Source organism: Haliotis rufescens, unplaced genomic scaffold, assembly GCF_023055435.1.
Source record: "Haliotis rufescens isolate VD_foot unplaced genomic scaffold, xgHalRufe1.0.p SCAF_2, whole genome shotgun sequence".
NCBI classification, from domain to species: Eukaryota; Metazoa; Mollusca; class Gastropoda; order Lepetellida; family Haliotidae; genus Haliotis; species Haliotis rufescens.
This window is the reverse complement of record NW_025963890.1, coordinates 4,839,361-4,862,811: the sequence shown is the minus strand read 5'-3', so window position 1 is coordinate 4,862,811 and position 23,451 is coordinate 4,839,361. Positions and strand designations below refer to the sequence as shown.

Genomic DNA, 23,451 nt, shown 5'->3' with positions numbered 1-23,451 from the left:
CTTTAACCACTAGACTACCCCATCGTTCCTCTAACGCAGAAAACGTAGCTCAGGTTGTAATAGTCTCCCCATTATTGCGAAATTATTAATCTGCTGTTGATCTATTATCTGATACACACTGCTACAGTTAATTATGCTTTAAATGTATTGTAATGACGATCGATTGCCTAAATGATCGAATAAAACATGAACTGATTTTAGATGGAAAGTGGTATGGAAGTTTATATGGGATGTGGCGACACTTCCCAAATATACTCAACAACGAAAGTTCCTGTGACACCAATATTTTAGTGTATATATAGTTTGGTTTTCAATATTGTAGTACATGTATGGAATCAAGTCACAAAAACGCAACTGCTACAGAAAAGCATGCATTCCATGCAAAAGTTGACTTTTATGCAAGCCCCATGCATTTCACTACCCAAGAATGGGTATAAAAACATGTGCGTTAACGGGATTCCATATGCATTATTTAGCATCGTGCTGACAACAAACACTCAGAAAAACAACAAAATTACGCAATAATTCAACATTACGAAATGCCACGCCTGTCCGTAAATGAGCATCTGCGAGCCATTGGAATGCTTGAAGCAGGATCGAATCAACTTGATGTTGCAAGACAATTTAACGTTTACAGAAACACCATTTGGTGTTTATGGCAACGTTGGCAACAGACGAATGCAGTCAGAGACCATCCTCAGAGTGGCAGGCCACGCGTAACCAATAATCGACAAGACAACTGGAATCGAACAACACACCTACTAAATCGATTCCAGCCAGCAATAGTGACTGCAAGGAACATCTCTGGCCTTCGACAAATATCTTCACAAACCGTACGTCGTCGCCTCAGATGTGCAGGGATTGTCGCCAGAAGACCCGCCAGACGTCCCATTTGACTGGAAACCACCGTCAAGTACGTCTACAGTGGTGCAGACAGGCCATGCAGTGGGGACAAGTTCTATTCACTTACGAGTCTCGTTTTCACCTCAACCACAGCGCTGGACGGATTCGAGTGTACCGACGTCGAGGTGAACGTTACGTCAATCATTGTGTCATGGAAGAAGATCGGTTCGGGGGCGGCAGCGTTATGGTATGGGGTGGTATTACAGCAAGAGCAGAGGACCCGTTTGATAGTGGTTGAGGGAAATCTCAATGGACAGCGCTACTGCGACGAGATCATCGGCCCTGTTGTTCTACCGTATTTGCGTCGTCATGGCCCAGGAATTACCTTTCAACATGACAACGCCCGGCCTCATATTGCTCGACTTGTTCAGGATTCTCTTCAACAAAACAACGTGAATGTCATCCCCTGGCCGGATCGCTCCCCTGATCTCTCACCAATCGAGCACATGTGGGATGAGATGGATCGACGCCTTCGACGTCAACCACGTGTTCCACAGACACTCCAGGAATTTCGAAACATGCTTCAGCAGCTATGGACAGATATCCCAAAGGACGCCTGGTCCATTATATGAGACGAAGATGTGTTGCTTGAATCGCAACCAGAGGTGGACACACACGCTATTGATTTGTAAATTGACATTATGGAATGTTCATGTTTTTGTGTGCATGCATTGTTTTCATGCATTTTCTGAGGTCAGTATGGCAAATTAAACCATTGAACACTTACATGAATCTTTTATCTGTTGCAAACCGAAATTGTTTCAGATTTGGCAAAAAACATAACTTTGCATAAAATCTTAATATTCAACGTCACAGGAACTTTTGTTGTTCAGTATATTTCAGTGAATTATTTTATTTCGGTAGTGAGGCCCACGTAGGATTGATTAGAAATATAATTTAATACTTCCGAAACAAAGGTTAGGTTAGGATCCGGGGTATTCTTCATAGTAGAATTGCGATAGGTGTATGATACACTGGATAATCGACGCTGTCAGTGTCCAGATGATCTGGCCGCCATGTTGGAACACCTCATGTCAATGTTTCAGTTCCCACAGCCTTTACTGTTAGGGTGAAGCAATGTTCCCCATCGCTGGTGGATAAGTTCTCACACGTACGTGTTAGGTGACATGGAACAGTCTCCGCGCACATGCCATTGTCTTAGAGAGGGAAGTTTATTGTTTCAACCGTATCCAACATTAGTCGGTCCAGCGGATCAGTCGGTGCGCCGGGCTATCACTGTTATAAGATGGGGGTATGGAAGTCACGACGTGTGATAGGGAGGGTGGGGGAGGGGGGATGTCACATCGTGGGATGGGTGGATTGAGAGACTTCAGTCGGTGCCCGGGGCTGACATTGTTACATGATGGGGGTGGAAACGTCACAACATGGGATGGGTAGATGGGGTGACGTCAGTCCGTGCCCGGGGCTAACATTGTTACATGATGGGGGTGGAAACGTCACAACGTGGGATGGGTAGATGGGGTGACGTCAGTCCGTGCCCGGGGCTAACATTGTTACATGCTGGGGGTGGAAACGTCACAACGTGGGATGGGTAGATGGGGTGACGTCAGTCGGTGCCCGGGGCTTACATTGTTACATGATGGGGGTGGAAACGTCACAACGTGGGATGGGTAGATGGGGTGACGTCAGTCGGTGCCCGGGGCTTACATTGTTACATGCTGGGGGTGGAAACGTCACAACGTGGGATGGGTAGATGGGGTGACGTCAGTCGGTGCCCGGGGCTTACATTGTTACATGCTGGGGGTGGAAACGTCACAACGTGGGATGGGTAGATGGGGTGACGTCAGTCGGTGCCCGGGGCTTACATTGTTACATGATGGGGGTGGAAACGTCACAACGTGGGATGGGTAGATGGAGAGACGTCGGTCGGTGCCCGGGGCTAACACTGTTACATTATTTGGTTGAGGATGTCATAACCCGTGACGGAAAGGACGGGACTTCAGTCAGAAGTTGCGCTGCAATGTCGCCAGTACTCGGTCTGCTACTTTGAACGGGGCAACATCACCGGCTAGATGTCATATTGATTAACTTTTCTTGGAACGTCTTTGCAGATAAAAGTACCATAAACTGACGATGTCAATGACTACTTAAGTAATATGAACTGCCGGGCAAACGAAAGCATACATTTGAAAATTGGAATTGACCAAATAATTACAAACGTTATCAAAACGTTACTGGGTGAACACAGCCGCCGAAACACGGCAAACCTAAGGTCCCAAACACAACTAGGTTACCCGTATAAACTACGTCACCGTCGAATAACCATTTCTTGTCAGCAAATATGGGTATATTCTTTCTTTAGCCCGGCAGTTTATTATTTACATAAGTGCATATCTTTTACCTTATACCTATTGCTAGCCTCAATTAAGAGTTACTATGGTTCTACAATTAGACATTTACAAGCCACTTGCTATGTACGATACTAAGTCCCTCAATATAGTCATATGTTTGTGATTCGAATAAGAACAGAAAAATTTATTATTCTATATTTTGAGATTAGGAAAACGTGGTTATTATGTAACAGACAGTATAAACTGGAATAAAAAGTTATAACATCAGAGAGTTTAGTTGATAATCGATCAGTAGAATTTGGATTTTTCGATTTTTAAGGAATGTCCGACGATGAACGACAGGAGTAGAAGGGTGACGCAACGATATGTGAATCGGGTGAATTGTACCGATATATAACAGTTGTTAATTCTCAGTAGTAAATATAATGTTAAATGTATTATGTTTACTGAGAACCAACTTGCAAACAGCTGTGTCCTTGGCAACAACGTGCTCCCAGAGACTCAGTGACATTGACCAGCATTCAGAGATAATTATATCCTTTTGTATCAGCACTCCTCACTGTGAGGTCTGTCCTCCTTCACACTAAATACTTGGCACGGACGGCTCGGTGGTCTAAAGCGGCTATGCTATCCGCTGGCTATGGGTTTGAATCCCCAAGTCGTCCGATCATGACCCAGACCGCCTCCGTGGTCTCCGCCCGGAGAGCGGAAGGTCCGGGGTTCGATCCCGGGCCGCGTCATACCAAAAGACGTTAAAAGATGGTACTTGTTGTTACCCTGTCTGGCGCTCGGCATTAAGGGGCTAAAACAAGGACTGGTCGGCTCGGAGTCAGTATACTGTGTCTGAGTGGGATATTCATGTTAAACTGCGGTATGGTATCTCAGTGAGCTAGCACTATAAATCCGCATCAGTCCGGACTAGTACAAGCAGCTATACAAACACACACGTACATGCACGTCGCTATATAAGTGCAATAATCTTGGACGCGACGTTAAACCCCATTTCACCTCACCTCACCTCACCGATCATGACCCTTGGTTTGAAAACACCACACCTTCACACTGGGTTTTACCAGGGTGGTGGACATCAACGATCTGGGTCACCTTGCACTTTCCGACCACATAAACCCCACGCGCAGTAGTATAACTACAATACTGCTTAAAGTGGTGTTAACTCAAGCCCTGTAACTGTTCCATTTCTTTTTACACTCAGTATAACGGCGGACTCGAGAATCCGATGACAGTAATGCACAATACTCACAAACGTCTGTTGATACTTTTTTGACAGCCAGGACAATACCACTGCCTATAAAAAAACATATCACAACACGAAGAAAAATCAAACACTTCCGCACCGTCTTAAGTCACGTTTAATGTCCATGGGAATATGCAAGACCGTCTAATATTTCATTCTAGACTGTGATTGAGGTTATTTTCTCATGGAGTATCTAAATATGCCTGTCATTAATTCAGAACAGTTTTAATTCAAACCGGATGTCTAAAACTATCATATTTCAGCAACAGCACGATCGACACAAACGTTTCTGTGTTCTATCTAGGGAAAATCACATACGAAAAACGCATAAGGAACGATTCATTGCCAACGACGTCCCACACAGCAAATAACGTTCACAACAGTTAAAACACCTTTTGATATATCACGTCACATACTTATTAAAATCACGTGTTTGTTGGTTTGGACACAAAGCACAGTTAGAATCGTATACACATTGCAAATGTCGTATTTTTGGCTCCAAGCCTCTGAAAATCAGGCTTAGAATAGGTATTCAGCAACACATCAAGCTGTCACGCTGAGGTAGAGATTGTTCATAGCGGTACTGAACCCAACTCACGACCTCAAATGTCAGACGTGATAATTCAAGGACAGTATATATCCCCCGTACATGAATTGCATAGGAAGTGATAAAATTAGGGTTGGGAGGTGATGACGTGTGATTGTTTGCTCATGTTATCAATCACTAGATTTCCTGTTCTGATTTTTTATGTCCAGTCTGACAGTGCAGAGAAGTTAACAACCCAATACAAATTCGTGTATTTCAAATTCACATTTATGGGCAACCCGAGAAGATCCGGGGTAGAATAGGTCTTCAGCAACCCATGCTAGCCGTAAAAGGCGACTATGTTTGTCAAAAGAGGCGATTGGATTGTCATGCTCACTGACTTGGCTGATGCGTGTCATCGTATCCCAATTGCGTGGATCGATGCTCTTGATATCAGTCACTGGATTGTCTGGTCCAGACTCGATTATTTACATACAGCCGTCATATAGCTAGAATATTGCTGAGTGCGACGTTAAACAACAAACAAACAAACATTTGGCTCTCAACGCGTAGTCATACAAAAACTAGTTCGGTATATAAAAAAGCACTAGCCCGTCAACTTCAGGAAGGTAGCGTTAAACCAACCCGAGAAGATGCTGCCAGGGTTTGCAATGGTTCTGTGACAAGTAGGCGTGATGGCTACCTATTAACACGTGTCTTCATCTCGATATTCTCCAATCCATATTTACATGGCAAATTGTATATGAGGAAGATATTTATCTCTCAACGTCATCAAAGGGAACCTATTTCTCCGCCTCAACGCCGAGGCTTAGATCTGAAGCTGTAAGTCTGCCTTGTGATGTTTGAATGTAATTAGGGGTACATAGAGTGATCTGGTCTGTACAATAGGAGACGTGATACAGATATGATGTGTCTATGGGGACTTATATCCGCCACGTGATGTAGATATGGCTACAGAGGGAGAAATGTGACAACCGTGTATGACATTCATAAGCGTGACATACGAATCGCACTTCCACTGTCTATGTCACGTGCGTATTTGTCCCAAATGACTTCTTTATGTTCTGATGATATCGTATACCTGAAAACACAATCAAATCTTTCTCTCCCATGGTTTTAGCAAGAAGAAGTGTAGTTCACCGCGTAGCATGATTTAATTAATGTTTCATGTTCAGCTCTAACTTCAGCTTTAACTAATGCTGAACTTGATGAAACATATTGTTGCCTCTACCCTAAGAGCAGATTAACGCTCAAGATTTGTTTGTTTGTTATTAAACGCCGCATTCAGCAATATTCCAGTTATATGACGGTGGTCTGTAAATTAATCGAGTCTGGAACAGACAATCCAGTGAGTAACATCATGAGCATCGATCCACGCAATTGAGATACAATGACATGCATCAACCAAGTCAGCGAATCTGACCGCCCGATCCCGTTATAGTCGCCTCTTACAACAAGCATAGTCGCCTTTTACGAGAAGCATGGGTTGTGAAGACCTATTCTGCATCGTATCTTCACTTGTCCTAATGCTTCAGAGCTTCAATCCGGGGCTACTGAATGTCAAATGAATTGGATACCAAATTATTTGAGGTTTACGTCACGTTCCTTCTGTTGTTACGGTTACCTTGACCTTCCCCCGCAATTTCCTTAAATGTCTGTATACAAGGCAGCAAATATAATCATGTACCGCCGATTTCTTAGTACGAGGAAGCGTTATACTAATAGTACCAGGCATCACCTGTTTATCAACGTGTCCGTGAAACCCATTCGTCAGCTGTGTCACCTTCATATCATTTGTTGTTTAACGCTGCACTCAGCAATATGCCAGCTATATGACGGCGGTCTGTAAATAATCGGGTCTGGACAATACTAGTGCCAGTGACTGACATCATAAGCATCATGCAATTGGGATACGACGACACGTAATCAATCAAGTCACTGGGCCTGACCACCCGATCTCGTAAGTCGTTTCTTACGACTAGCTGAGGAACTGTGTTCATGTTGCTGGGGGCCTATATTCGTACCCGGAGTCTTCTGTGGACCTATTCTAATCTTGAATCGCAACGGGGAACCGGGAGTCTATTCTATTCTTGAATCGCAGCGGGGAACTGGGGATCTATTCTGTCCCTGAATCGCCAAGAGGCACTGGGGACCTATTCTATTCCTGAATCGCCAAGGGGCACTGGGAACCTTTTTCATCCCTGAATCGCAACGGGGAACTGAGGGCCAATTGTATCCCTGGATTGCCACGGGGCGCTGGGGCCCTATTCTATCCTTTAGTCACCACAGGGAACTGAAGACGTATTCTATCCCTGAATCGCGAAGAGGCACTGGAGACCTATTCTATTTCTGAATCGCCAAAGGGGCACTGGAGACCTATTTTAACCCCGAATCGTCACGGAACACCGAAGGACCTATTCCATCCCCGAATTGCAACGAGGAAGGTTAAATTGAATTGTAAAATTTTATGAAATTAAATGGAAAAGAATTGCATGTTATGAGTAAAATTACCTCAATGTGAATTTAAACTCTTATTCTTCGCAGAATTGCCGCAAGGGTATCCAGAATTTAACATTATCCAAAGTTGGTGTAGTTGTGCCCTAAGTTATTTTAGTCCACAATGTATGATTAATTTGGCATTTAATCAGTTTTGTGGAGATTCTTCGCGATAAGAATCCGAAAAACAAATCAATAAATTGTTTGGGCCTAATGAATCACCCCGATACTATACAGAATAGCGGTTAAACTGAGTGATTGGGCTATGCGCTGTGAGACATTAGAATGTTTGCCTCATGTGTACCCATCTTCCCATTATTGCCGTACTATAGACCGCGTCTACACAGAGTTGACCGGCCTTTCATGTGCCCCCTCTGATGTCATGTAATAAAGACAGTGCCAGCAAACTTCCCATTTAACACAGACCCACTTAGAACATGTACACTTGTCCACCTGACGAGAAGGGGTACACCTGTCGGTTCACCTGTAATTAGCCGACAGGGTGCTTGCTACAAACTGGCCCCTGTGTATTGTTAGCTTATCAGCTCTAAAGCTTGGCCCACTGTAGATGGATATAGCCACGTGCGAGAAGCCAAGATATACCGATCACAAAAACTGGTTCAAATGGATATTAATGTGTACTACCGCTACATAAATTACTGTCATTCATCCTCAGGAATCGCAGGCTGTCTGTGTGTCGCACATAGTCAATCAGTTGAGCCCCGCCCCAACAATAACTAGAGTACAGGTACGAGTGATGGGACGCAAACACCGGCGTGTTCGGTTCTGACCAGTCATATAATTGACTTCCGTGGAAGCCATGTCGCTTCCGTGGAATAGGTGCGACTTGTGCTGTAGTGCCATGTGGTGGAAAGAGTGCGAAAGTCATAGTAAAAGTTGGGAGGAATTGGTATCAGGGATAAAAGACAACTCTAAATGTACATTGAACTGTGAACTCTGCATGCACGTGAGGCGGTTGAACTGTGATCAAAGACATGAAGCCAACTCTGCATGCACGTGAGGCGGTTGAACTGTGATCAGACACATGAAGCCAACTCTGCATGCACGTGAGCGGTTGAACTGTGATCAAAGACACGAAACAGCTCTGCATGCACGTGAGGCGGTTGAACTGTGATCAGAGACATGAAGCCAACTCTGCATGCACGGGAGGCGGTTGAACTGCGATCAAAGACATGAAGCCAACTCTGCATGCACGTGAGGCGGTTGAACTGTGATCAGACACATGAAGCCAACTCTGCATGCACGTGAGGCGGTTGAACTGTGATCAAAGACACGAAACAGCTCTGCATGCACGTGAGGCGGTTGAACTGTGATCAGAGACATGAAGCCAACTCTGCATGCACGCGAGGCGGTTGAACTGTGATCAGAGACATGAAGCCAACTCTGCATGCACGTGAGGCGGTTGAACTGTGATCAAAGACACGAAACAGCTCTGCATGCACATGAGGCGGTTGAACTGTGATCAGAGACATGAAGCCAACTCTGCATGCACGTGAGGCGGTTGAACTGTGATCAGAGACATGAAGCCAACTCTTCATGCACGTGAGGTGGTTGAACTGTGATCAGAGACATGAAGCCAACTCTTCATGCACGTGAGGCGGTTGAACTGTGATCAGACACATGAAGCAAATTCTGCATGCACGCAAGGCTGTTGAACTGTGATCAAAGACATGAAGCCAACTCTTCATGCACGTGAGGCGGTTGAACTGTGATCAGACACATGAAGCCAATTCTGCATGCACGCGAAGCGGTCGAACTGTGATCAAAGACATGAAGCCAAACCTGCATGCACGCGAAGCGGTCGAACTGTGATCAGAGACATGAAGCCAACTCTGCATGCACGTGAGGCGGTTATTGGATTTTATATACAAGTACGTCTGTTGTCTTGGGAGAAGGGACCAAGGGGCAGTCTGGGTCACCGCTTCGAAAAAAAATCAGTTATATCATGGAGTGTTAATGTTGACCAAGCCTAGTCTGACACAGGCCGTGGACGTTACCACCTTCGCGAAACCCATGAGTTAGGGTAAATGAAAGGATAAAACTCTTTCTATTACCATAAGAAATCTGTGCTGAAAACAGAATATGTTATACAATATTCCGACACTATCATATCTTGGTTATGAGTCACTATCAACTAGTAAGTGAGTGAGTGAGTTGGGTTTTACGCCGCTTTTAACAGTATTCCAGTTATATCACGGCGTGTCAGCCTAATGTGGGAGGAAAGCCCGAAGTGATGCAGGTCTATGACGTTTACCACTTCGGTGAAACCCACGAACACGGGTATGGTGCTGACAAACCTAGAAACGTAATCAGGGCGAACCGGGATTCGTACCCACAATTATAGGTTTCTGGCGTGCCCAAGGGACGCAACTCTGCACAGCGAATCAACTAGTGACGATACCAGGTGTTCACGAAAAGGTGTTCGAAACCTCCTCAACCGCTAGCACATATGGTCAAGTCATCTGACATCATTTTGGTGCGTCAAATATGGAAATGTTCTCATTATGTACATGTCTTTCATAAAACGCTTTGAAAGGCGAACTAAAGAATTGAAAATCCAAGGATTATAGTCTTGACGAATCGAGGATTTAGTATACCTACATCTATAAATACATATACTGTATTCGACGTAATAAGCGCACAGGGCGCTCCTTATAATTAGAAATAGAGGGCTCCTATTAGAATATAATTTTGGTGGGAAAAAAACAGAGTTGATGATCGTAAATTTCGTAGTTTATGCTGACTGCCTGAAATGATTCAAAAGAAAAGTCTGTGCGTATTATACACGACAAACATATTTTTCCAAAATTTAACTGCCCGTAATTAAGGGTGCATATAACACACGAGTGTGTTTTATACACGAATCAATAAGTCTTGTGTACATTGATCAATCGGAAGGGGTGTTCAATAGCCAAATTTTTTGGCAAATATCACCGGGGGCGCTTATTAGAGCGGGGCGCTTATTACATCGAATACGGTACTCACACATTGTACGGGGAAATACAGTGTACACGTTGACCTGCTCGTCACGTCGATAACCCCTGTTTTTCCCCCACGGTGGAAGTCGTGTGAATCCCGCTCGAGGTGAGTGTGTAATATTCCAGCACGATCACTGCAGGGGAGAGCAGAAAAGGGATTCACACAATAAACCCATGTGAGGAACGAACCCGGACCTTCGGCTTGACGAGCATCTTCCCGAGGCAAGGGAGTTAACTGACTATAACAGTCCAGTTTTCACCCTTACCGAACTAGGCGAGAATTATGGAATTTTGGCTGGACTAACGAGTCTATGCATAGTCCAATCAAAATCGTGTAACGAAATCGACATTCGGTTCACAAACAACAGGGCAGATTTTTGTCGATTGCAGGATTTGCAAAGCATGTGCAATGTCCACAGGTGTTTTCCAAATCTTCATATTGTTAATCCAAGTGTTCCAGTGATTTGATGTACGTCGCGAGGTAAGACACATTTTATGACAATAAATGGGTCTTTCAAAAATTAATTCACATTCTATACCCCCTGTAGAACCTCAGTAATCCTGACCGTTGCTTAAACCTGATTACAAGTTCGGTCCCGTAGAAGCCCGTTTTAGACAGATGCCACTGTACAAAGAAACCGAATGACAAAGCGCCCCGGACCTTCTTATTCAGTCACAGAAACTCTAATAACTGCCGGGGGCACGGCTGGCCCAGTCGTCTAAGGCGCCGCGATTCGCTGTGCAGAGTTGCGTCCCTTGGGCACGCCAGAAACCTATGATTGTGGGTTCGAATCCCGGTTCGCCCCGATTATGTTTCTAGGTTTGTCAGCACCATACCCGTGCTCGTGGGTTTCACCGAAGTGGTAAACGTCTTAGACCTGCATCGCTTCGGGCTTTGCTCCCACATTAAGCTGACACGCCGCGATGTAACTGGAATACTGTTAAAAGCGGCGTTAAACCCAACTCACTCACTCACTCTAATAACTGCCCATTTCGCTTAGGGGCCGACCATTTGATATTATGGAGGGGGCTTGGATATTACTGAAAAAAAAATAAAATGTACCAGAAAATGCTTGTAAAAAGAATGTTAAAAGGAAGGAATTGTTTGCCACAAAAAATACATTAAAAGATGGTTTTACTTTGTATTAAGGGACATAGTTTAAATTGAAAAACATATATCTGGTTTTGCATCTGCAGTTGAAAATATGTAGGCTCCATCCACAATATTTGCAGGTTCTATTTTTGTTATTAAAAATAATCCTTATTGTGTCTACTGAGCCAAGATGACTAAAAACCGGTTTATCACTGAACAAAGTAAAATACTTTCTAAAGCGCTGATCTGATCTAGCCTCCCGTAGCGCGCCTTTAAGACGTTGTCATGCACCTGCTATCATTTAATTTCCATAATCTCAAATCCACATCCATAAAGCAGGTTTGAATGATAATGACTTTGCTTTACGCCATGTTGTATTTAAATTCTATTGAAGTTGTAAACACATTTTTTTAATACCAGGCACTGTGGTATTCATATTGAATCACACCCAAAGCTAATGTCTTGCACTAAAACAGCTGGAGAATGCATTGAGCATGCATGTTCATTCTTTACGTTGAATTAGAAATATTTTATGGATATAATGAATTTCCTCTTATTTAATATTTAATATTTATTATCTAAAAAGCTGCCACATGTGTCATACGAAGGTATGTATTTTAACTAATAATGAATTTGATCGTGCTCTATCAGCGTTGTCCAATTCGGATATCAAATTTAACAACAGATTTCTACTGCGGGTGTTAACCACATATTCAGTTACTGAGGCAGGCTCTACGCCGTTTGCACAATATTTAAGTAAAACCCAAAGTGCTGCGTCAGCATAATTTAATAGGCACGAGACCAAGAACCGAGACCAAACAAACACAGATAATGTGGAAGGAAAGGTTCGAATCCCGGTTCGCCTCGATTATGTTTCTAGGTTTGTCAGCACCATACCCGTGATCGTGGGTTTCACCGAAGTGGTAAACATCTGAGACCTGCATCACTTCGGGCTTTCCTCCCACATTAAGCTAACACGCCGTGATATAACTAGAATACTGTTAAAAGAGGCGTTGAACCAAACTCACTCACTCACTCACTAGTCTATGTTAAAGTATGGGTGTTACGGTCACCTTAGTGCTACGATCGCTTTGTGGAACGGACCCCTGGATCGTGTATTTATTATGTCAGTCACACACGTGGTTTGCGTTCTTTTCATGCATTAATGGAAGTCGGCGCTTTTGATCTTGCCATCACCATTGGAGAATCTCATGTATTACTGGCTGCAATCTCTAATATGGTGAATTTTCACGTTGGTAAAGGCCTTGGCATAAATACGCTCATTAGAAGAAATACGGTACACTATGGAAGCTTGCGAGTGGAAAGTAAGGTATGAACTTAATTCATTAACGACCAAAGGTGATGAGAAAAACTCGATCAAATGTAAAAGTTTCTTTTAGTCAGTAGTTTACGGTTGACGACGTTCACCAGTAACAAGCATTCTTCTCTGTTGAACAACTATTTAAAACCAATCAAGGACATACATCATTGACGTTATTACGGGTTTGTTAAAGTTCATAATTTTAGTGATGTAACGTCACATGAGAATATATGATCATTGATCTATTGATAAATTGGTCTCCAGTGTCTTATGTCTTCATTTTACCTGACGGTTGTAATATTCACTCTCATATGACATATGACATATGACATATTATAGGGGCGGTGGGGTAGCCTAGTGGTTAAAGCGTTCGCTCGTCACGCCGAAGACCCGGGTTCGATTCCCGACATGGGTACAATGTGTGAAGCCCATTTCTGGTGTCCCCCGCTGTAATATTGCTGGAATATTGCTAAAAGCGGCGTAAAACCATACTCACTCACTCACTATGACATATTATACGGTATTCATCTTTATAAGAGTTTCCTTGGATGTAATCTGGCCTAGACCCGTCTGTACTGAGCCATCACAGCACAAAGACAGATTTACAATAGTCGTACACAGTAAATTAAAAAAGCCACGGGGTTGGGACATTTTCCGAAAGAGTCACGAATAGCAATCATCGGTTATCCAGTGTATCATGTCTCCAATATAATAGACCGGACTAATGCCGGTACTATGGTACTAGCCCACTGAGGTACCATGCCACAGATTTACAGTTAAATCCCTTAGACACAGCATACTGACTCCATGGTAACCAGTCCTTGTTTTATCTCCCAAATAAAAAGCGCCAGGCAGAGTAACAACAAGTACATGGGTTTTATACCGTAACCAACTTTATAAGAGTTTCCTTTGATGTAATCAGGCCTAGACCAGTCTGTTCTTAGCCATCACAGCACGAAGACAGATTTACAATAGTCTCGTCTTTTTATGCTGGTTGTTCTGTCTCTGCGGTGTGTACTGATGCTCACACTATCGATCACTGGTTTGCCCGTTCCGGAGCACGGTTACACAAAGCGATGTTAGCACCACAACGTGCAGTGACATAATGCTGTGTTTAAGTATGTTTTTTTTTAAGGCTATATAGCTGATGGCGATAAGTTAGGACAACTCACTTAACCTACTCACAACGATGGGAACGTTATATGTATGGGAATAGCCGAGAGTGAGGTTTATGAAATGGTAGGATTGTAACACAGCTGAAAGAAGTATGCACGTTCCAAGCCATTAATTCGGGAAAGTATTGCATGTTTTAATAAACTGACACATTATAGTTATTGAATACAAAGACTGCGGCTGGCTTTCCCACGATGACTCAAGAAGGACTCTTTTGTTAAGCTCCGTGAACTACGAGCTTTAAGTAAAGAAAAAACTCAATGTATTATATATGAATTACCAGAATCATCGATAGTTGTACAATTAGAAGTGAAATGAACGCTGTTATATATTTTAAGTTGTGATCTTTTAGCTCACCTGGGGCGGTCGGGTAGCCTAGTGGTTAAAGCGTTCGCTCGTCACGCCGAAGACCCGGGTTCGATTCCCGACATGGGTACAATGTGTGAAGCCCATTTCTGGTGATATTCGCCGTGATATTGCTGGAATATTGCTAAAAGCGGCGTAAAACCGTACTCACTCACTCACTTAGCTCACCTGGGCCCACTTGCACAAAGTGATCGTAGTGCTAAGACGACTGTAAGCCTATGTTAAAGTATGGGAGTTACGATCACCTTAGCGCTAAGATCGCTTTGTGCAAGTGGGCCCTGGTCCTAACGTGCCACTTAATCGCAATTTATGCGTCTTTTACGCTTCGGGGTATTAAGAACGATATTTTTCATGTTAGTTGTTTAACGAAACAATGTGCAAAATTCCAGCTATAAAAATGAATGTGGAACGGACAAGTCAGTGATTGATATTATTAGCAGCGATAGACGCAGTTTGGATACCTTTACACACAAATATATCTTGACCAGATAAACCGGTGATTGATAGCTCGAGTAACGTCCCACGTCGGTTTGGTACAATGGCACGCAATCAACCAGGTCACCGAGCCTGACTACCCGTTCCATGAAGTCACCTCTTCGGCCGGCATAGGTGGTAGGGACCTATGACAACCTGGCATCAGATCAGGTTCGCCCAAACGGGTATACGGTATGAGGCCCCTTGCTGACGCCTCTTCCGCCATACTGATTGGAGATTGCTAATTAACGTAAAACCTCACTCTGAAATCCAAGTGACCGTCAAACCACCAGTTCGTGTCATCCGAATTTCGTCTTACGCACATAATCAGGAGAACGAATCTCCCCTTCTCGCTGATTAGAAAATAATGACGTCGCCCTGACGAATGACCTTTAAACGTCGTATTCAAAATCACTGTGTCGACAAAGCGGGCAAATGTTTGGTTGATCTGGGATTTTCCTTGCCAGATAAATATGATTTGGTGGATTTGATGAGGTGAGGTGAAATGGCTTTAAACGTCGCGTCCAAGATTAATGCACTTACACAGTGCATGCACGTGCGTGTGTGTCTGTGTGGCTGCTTGTACTAGTCCGGATTTTATACTGCTAGCCCACTGATATACCATGCCGCAGTTTAACATGAATATCCCGGTCAGACATAGTATACTGACTCCGAGCCCACTAGTCCTTGTTTTAGCCCCTAAATGACGAGCGCCAGACAGGGTAACAACAAATACCATCTTTTGACGTCTTTTGGTATGACGCGGCCGGGGATCGAACCCCGTATCTTCCACTCTCCGGACGGACGCACTACCACTAGACCACGGCGGCGGTCCAAAATTGGATTTGGGGGATAATCGTGCCAATTTAAAACATAATATATCAAAATACTTAGCTAAATAAACCCTTGCTTTTGCAAATTTATTAAAGTTCCAACTTTTGATTTTGTTTCTCGATATTTCTTAAGCTTCTCCGAGGAGAACTCTTATAAAGATACTGTTAAATGCTTTTGAATGCTATTTGCAGCCGAAAGGGCAGCTCTTTTGCAACGTCTACTCAGAAACGAGTACGCCTGCGCGCGGGTTGCCGGAGGATGGTGGCGGTCTGCGTCACACAACTTGACTCGGCGAGTGTCGGCGGTAAACCGCGAGCGATCGCTCCCTCCCTGTCCAGATCCAACCCAATTAATACATATTGCATTCAACCTGCGAGCCGAGGAAGTGGCCGAATACCGCCGAGTCAGCACAGGCGCCTTCACTGGACCAAGAGTAGGATGTGGACCCGCGAGGCCAGGGAAAAACCTTTTATGACGGAAAGTGCAAAAGAAATGTGAACATATTTCATTTCTACGAAATATTGGATCATTATATTCAGTGATTGTGTTTTAAGGAAAGATATTTCGTATTTTTCGTAAAGTGAGACACGGGTATGGTATCCCACGGAGTAAAACCTTATCAGGATATCAATTAATATCAACAGAGTTGGAGTGTCTCAAGGGGATAATTTTAAGACGTTCGACACTCTTCGAGGAGATTTTCATACCTCACTTGGATTATATGTAGTACGTAAAAGTGACACGGGTATATTGTAGAAGTGTGACTCAAGAAAGACATGCTTTGACGTCCAGCTAGCTGCAGGCGAGTAAAACTGACAGGATTTCTTAAGCGTTTTCAACAGATAATCTGCAGAGATTAACGGATTAAGATGTCTGGTGTAGGAATTCTACTGGTGCTATCCTTGTCGGGATGTTTCCTCGGGACTTGGGGGGAGATGTGGGAATGGGGGCCGGACCTCGAAGGACCCTGGTGTGCCAAGCGCCGGGGGGAGCAGTGCTGTATCGACCGGGACGACTATTGTTCCGTCCCCATCCTCGGCACCGAGTGCTACTGCGACGTCTTCTGTAACTCCACAGCCTACGACTGCTGCCCCGACTACTGGGAACACTGTCATGGGGTGGTCAGGGAGGAGAGAACCACCCCGCTACCCATCATTTATACCACACCCCGGATACCCGTGTCTACAAGTAAGAGTTTAACCTCTTCCCTTCACCCCTATAACATGATATACCCCTCCAAACAGTTCGCCCAAGGCTAAAGCGTTAAAATGCTTTCTAATCTAATATCCCCTAATTCGTAGCTGTAACCACAGTCCTTGAATATCTTCGTCCACCTGTGACGAAATATAAAGTTTATTTGCTAGCTACAGCTGTGCCGTAATTCAAAGGGAACGAAACTTAAAAGGGAATTCCTCTTGCCTTGAAAACCCGCCAATACAATCGAGTTTGTTTATCCACAATCTGTAGAATGAACTGTATATGTATTATAATATCTACACTACTGGTGACGTGAATTCCGCTTGTACAACTTTTGTACTTTATGTTAATAGCTCCCGACCTGGATATGTTTTTTGTTAAGCGATTATAACATTTGCGTTTAACGAATTACATACATTCGGTTTGTAGCCTGTAAAAGTAGTGTGTCGAGCAAGGTTGTATGCTAAGTCCTATGTTGTTCATATAAAATACGCGAAATTCAAACATTAGCAGCAGCAACACTTTTATAACAATTTTATGAACTGTTACATCAACCGATGATTATAGAAACTTAATATCTTCCAGTAAACCAATTACTCCAAACTGCCTATAAACCTTGAAACGGGGCTCGCTGGCATTACAGCCATGTATCATTCAGGCACAGTCGCGGATGACAACTATACCCTGCTCCAGGCCTAGTACCTCAGGTGGCGGGCAGCTGTCCTTCTAACCCCTACCAACCCAAACCCCCAACACAGACCCCCCCCCCCCCCCCCTCACACACCCCCTCTCCTTTCCGCTTCCCTCAATATGTATCAGTTGGACATTCATTCCCCGAGGAGATTGCCAACGTACCGTCCGATTCAGACAAACATTTTGTCACACAAAAACAGTTATCGAAGGTAGGTTTGCTGGGATTTTATAAAAAAAATCCATTATCCCAGAAAATGCTTTAAAAAATAATAAATATGGCTCATTTTGTTGAAAAAATTGAAATTGTCACCGCAAAAAATACATTCTAGCTGGTCGGTCGGTCCCTTAAGTTTACGTATATTAGGCTGCATAAGAAACAACCAAGAATACAACTGGGCTCACATTGAACTCCGCTCTCAAATAACAATGTCAGTATCGTGTGTGAGATCATCATTTTGTGGACAACAGAGTATGTTTCATGTGATGCAGGAAACGTATTTTTTATTGGCAATAAAATGATGCACAGGATTAATATGCAAAACGTCAACGCTAGAGAATGATCAGTGTCTATTATCAACCGAAACGGGAAAAGTGATGCGCCGATACACGAGAGACAGTTTCTTTTTGTTGTCTTATAAACGAATCCGTCGTTCTGAAAACACAAATAAAACATGACGATGTACATTGACCTGCTACCATGATAGTGCTTGCACTGCTAACCGGCGTACGCCTTGTCCAATTTACATTGAATGTTATCAGTGATCTGTGTGGTAATGTTTGCTAAAGCCCTTACGTTCTCTCAGGCCAGGAGACTCGTAAATATATATCGTAATACACATACTCATAAATTTCCTGATTGACTGACACAGAATGTAAATTAAGTATTTGAGACAAAGTTTTGGAATGCTTAAGTGGTCTTAGCGATATATGGCAGTAGTCGATATATGGCAGTTCTGCGACAGTTCTTTATATTATTCTGTGTCGCTCATTGCAATGTCGTTTGATGTTAGCTGGCAAAACGAAAGCGTACGATGAAAGAAAAGTGTTTTAGTATGAAGGGATAAGGGTTTTAGCAAGGGGGGCATTTTTTTAAATAGAAAACAGTTTTATTTGAATCAAGTTGGGGACAAGTGTTACTTGTTCAACAAATATTTGAACACCCCCCCCCCCCCCCCCCCCCCCCACGTCAAATTAAGTTAACTACGGCCTTGGCTTTAGTCATGAATAACGGTCTGCTGGCCATTCATCACAAGCACAAAGGAACTGTACATAAATGAGTAAATTGTCAAGAATGTTTTTTTCTTGTTGATTAAGGCCGTACTTAACAATATTCCAGCTGTATGACGGTGGTCTGTAAATAATCCAATTTGGACCTGACAAACTAATGATTGATATCATGAGCATCGATCCAGGCAACTGGGTTACGATGACATGCTTCAACTAAGTCAGCGAGCCTCCAGCACCCGATGCCGTTAGTCGCCTCTTACGACAAGCATAGTCGCCTTCAACGGCAAGCATTGTGTGCTGAAGACCTATTCTACCCCGGATTTTCACGGGGAGTCAAGCATGTGGCGATGGTGGACATGGGAGACTCAGTTTATATTGATTGTAGTTATTTTCGTATTTTAATTCCTAGTTTGAAGTCATTGAATGCGAGGAACTACACACGTTTCTTTTTCTATGCGGCAAGTTGAAGATTAAAAATCAATTTTAGCCGACAATCCTTTTCATCCTGACCCCATCCCGTGACCTGATAAGTGACATGTCTGTCTTCTTCACCTTCTCTGAAAAACCGAACAGTTCAGGCTCGTCATCATATTCTCTCTTGTATTTCTGTAGTCATTTAACTTTAGCGTTTTGATATATTATCTGTGTCTAAGAATATTTGACTTCTAGTTGAGTTGGGACGGTCGGGTAGCCTAGTGGTTAAAGCGTTCGCTCGTCACGCCGAAGACCCGGGTTCGATTCCCGACATGGGTACAATGTGTGAAGCCCATTTCTGGTGTCCCCCGCCGTGATATTGCTGGAATATTGCTAAAAGCGGCGTAAAACCATACTCACTCACTCACCCAACCTCCATATACAGGCACACGGAGGCTGCCTACACACAAGTGACAATTATGAAACGATGTATATAATGTATAGTTGTTACAGCTTGCTTGCGCTGCTATGAAATATATCAGTCCTTACGTTATTGATAACACGTGCGTCGTGACATTACCGAGATGCTTCCCTCCTCAAACAATATTATATTCATGTACTAATTACTGTCTGCATCGAATTAGTGCAAGTCGTTAGGCATATAGTATAACGGCACTTGCCTTTCATAATGATACATAATACTTATTATTATTACTGCAGGCAAACATTCATCTGTTTAGTTGAGCTCACGTGTTGAATACACGTGGTTTAATTCGTCACACGATACCACTACTTACAAGGTCTGTCGACGTCTACTGGCGCGCAGAGGTTGTGTGCGTTGTCTGCCAGAAAACTCGATACGTGAGACGTGATACTTGGAAAGGCTTTTTTTGGTACAAAATCGACATATAGTATAAAGCAATTATTAAAGATATATCTCGTTTTTGGATTTCGTGCCATGGTGGTATTAAGTTGGAGCGGTAGAAGCATATCGGTAGGGATTTAATAAAACGTAACTCAGAAAAGTAAATGAATGCGTATGTTTGTTGTTTAACGCCGCACTCAGAAATATTCCAGCTATATGACGGCGGTCTGTAAATAATCGAGTCTGGAACAGAAAATCCAGTGATTGACATCATGAGCATCGATCCACGCAATTGGGACACGATGACATGCATCAACCAAGTCGGCGAGCCTGACCACCCGATCCCGTTTTCCTCCTCTTACGACAAGCAAAGTCGCCTTTTACGGCAAGGATGGGTTGCTGAAGACCTATTCTACCCCGCATCTTCACGGGTCTAAATGAATGCGGATGGACGGACAGATATGCTGGTTATGATGATATACAATAAAAGAGTTATTGTGCAAAGCTCTTAGTCAGGCACATGGAAGGAGTTTTTATCCCGTTTTGGTGATTGTGAAATGTGTTTCATGAAACGATCCGACTTCTCCTTCTCCTCCGATGACTTAATGCATAAATACATTCACCAGTCCCATCTGAAATAGCAAACGATAAATAACTGTCAATATAGGAAAATAATGAAATTCATCCTGACTTAAAGAATTACGAGTTAAGTTTACAAACTATACAAAAGCCGTCGTTGTTAAAATAATATATCACAGATGGTACACGCCCTTGAGTCACGAGGATGGTTGCCCTATGTTGTTTGGCGTTCAACACGGAAGTAGTGAGAATATTGCCAAGCTGAACAGATTGGTCTAGTTCCTGCTCACGCTCGCGCCGCAGACATGAACCGTAATGGCGATGCGCGGAAACTGCAAAGATCAACAGCGTGCATGCATTGTTGCCATTCCTCGACAAACAGTAAGGAAGTGTGCTAGATTCACAAAAACAGCAGATGGGGGGAGATATTCATCCCGTGATCCAACATTAGAACATGTGTAACGCTAGTCTAAACATCCCAGACGCGGAACAAAAATTAGATGCCCAAACAATGATCAAGGTTGCCGTATAAATACGATGAGCACAGTTACGTCAAGGATATCGCTATTGCTTTGGCAGGATATTATTCTTCTTCCAAGAATATTGGACCAATACGAAAGGAATTAAGGAACGGAATCATGTTCCGGTGAGATTTACAAAGACGGCTTTCTCTGATAATTATTACATGCACATGAGGTTTATTTTGATAATAACACAGAAAGGAATATATAGTGGAGAGTGAGTGAGATTTTACGCCGCTTTTAGCAATATTCCAGCAATATCACGGCGGGGGACACCAGAAATGGGCTTCACACATTGTACCCGTGTCTGGAATCGAACCCGGGTCTTCGGCGTGATGAGCGAACGCTTTAACCACTAGGCTACCCGACCGCTCTAAGGAATATATAGAAAACCGCATCGAAATAAAGGTTGTCAGTTCTATAGTATTTATTTTTGACTTAACTATGTGAGATATACGATAATGATGTAGCAAACATGGAAGCTTTGTCTTTAGGAATCAAATGACGCATTCCGAGCTCAGGCTTATATTTTTACCAGCAAAGTTTATTTGACCAGCTCATCTTTCTCCATCTCTCAGAGATGAAGGAGCGATCATCTTTGCAATCATACTATTTCTGAAGATATATGATCCAAGACAAAGTTGGTCCATTTTCGATCCCAATGTAACGACAGTATGTTTCACAGGAGATTAGGTTTCAGGAGAGTACACCATGGCTCCAGATAATTGTTGAAGTCATTGAGTATTTTACTTACATGTAATCATTCACATTGGGCAGTGACAGTTTGCTTTGGGTATTCAATATTTGTTTAATCTGTTGGACCTATTCTTTTGGGTTTTTTAATCGATAAGTAGACTCTTTATAAAAAACTATTTCCACTTCTATGCTGTTTCAGGGAACGTTTTATTAGCATAGGTGTGTATGTGCTGTCCCTCGTGATTCACATGTCGCATAACCTCAGAACAGTGATATAGGTCGTAATAAGCGATAGGTTGCAGATATGTGCATTATTCACCGCAGTAGGGTATATAAATTGTCAATGCAAGAGTATAACCAGCCTACATCTTCAGTCGAAACCACAAGGCGGAAAGGGCAAATAGCTGCGGAAATTATATGAATGGACCACTGAAAATAAGTGATGAAAATGGTTGAAGCATGTCATCGATCCCAATTGCGTGGATCGATGCTCAGGATGTCAATCACTGGATTGTCTAGTGATGAAAGGGGTAAGCATGTCCTGCCATGCACCCGCCATCTATACAGTTTGTTTAAGAAAGTAAGTATTTATTGCCTGACGCAGCACAGCAATACCAATGTATTCGTTATGCCTGCATAAGTGAGTGAGTGAGTATGGTTTTACACCGTTTTTAGCAATATTCCAGCAATATCACACATTGTACCAATGTGGGGAATCGAACCCGGGTCTTCGGCGTGACGAGCGAACGCTTTAACCACTAGGCTACCTCACCGCCCCGCAATTAACTCTAAGTAAGTGGTTTATGGTGATTCAGTTTCCTTCTATTACTCAAATACGTAGCTTCTCTGAGTGCAGACATATTCGTCAGTGAGTAGCTTCTATACAGTCTCGAACTTTGAACCTCTGTCATATTAATCTCCCGATCTTCTTGATGAAGTTTACTGTTGATGCTCAGGTCTGAAACCTGTTCTTTTATGTCTTACATAAGTTTAGAACCTGCATCTAACACCACCTTTGTACGTTCTTCTTTATAGCGGATACAATAGATATGTCAATAGAATGAGTCAAGCGTGAATGTCTCTTATAAAAACGCACGAAAACGCAGTTAAAAGGAAAGCTCTTTCATGTCCCGACGCGTTATGAAAGAAAGGCATATGTGCATCTCTGGGACTTTTTAACAGAGGGTTCTAGATCATGTTAAGTCATATGCTTGTCAACAATCTTTTAAAACCATTCATTACAACATTTGCTGAATTTACATTTCTCGAAAAGATCTTATATCGTAAAATGGACTCTGCTTTTAGAAGAAATTTCTTATGATTATGGAATTGCTTTTGACGCTGTTAGTGTGTATCAATTGTTCGTGTTATTTTTCTTGCCCTTCATTCTATGACGTTGCAAGTCGACCCTTCTTCCTTTCGCATTTCCAACTCCCCCTGTAGAACCTGCAGAATGGTTTTGTAGATGATCCTGTTCAAGGCATCG

The 23,451-nt window shown here is 43.1% G+C and overlaps 1 protein-coding gene across 1 annotated transcript in view; it reads left to right on the top strand.

Annotated features, from left to right (window-relative positions):
- Positions 1-16,019: 16,019 nt before the first annotated feature.
- Positions 16,020-23,451, top strand: part of LOC124112770 (uncharacterized peptidase C1-like protein F26E4.3) — a 48,583-nt gene continuing 41,151 nt past the window's right edge. Inside the window, exon 1 of the mRNA XM_046472908.2 lies at positions 16,020-16,961. Within this exon, the coding sequence (XP_046328864.2) occupies positions 16,643-16,961 (319 nt within the window). The 5' untranslated portion in view covers positions 16,020-16,642. The remainder of the gene's footprint in view (positions 16,962-23,451) is intronic.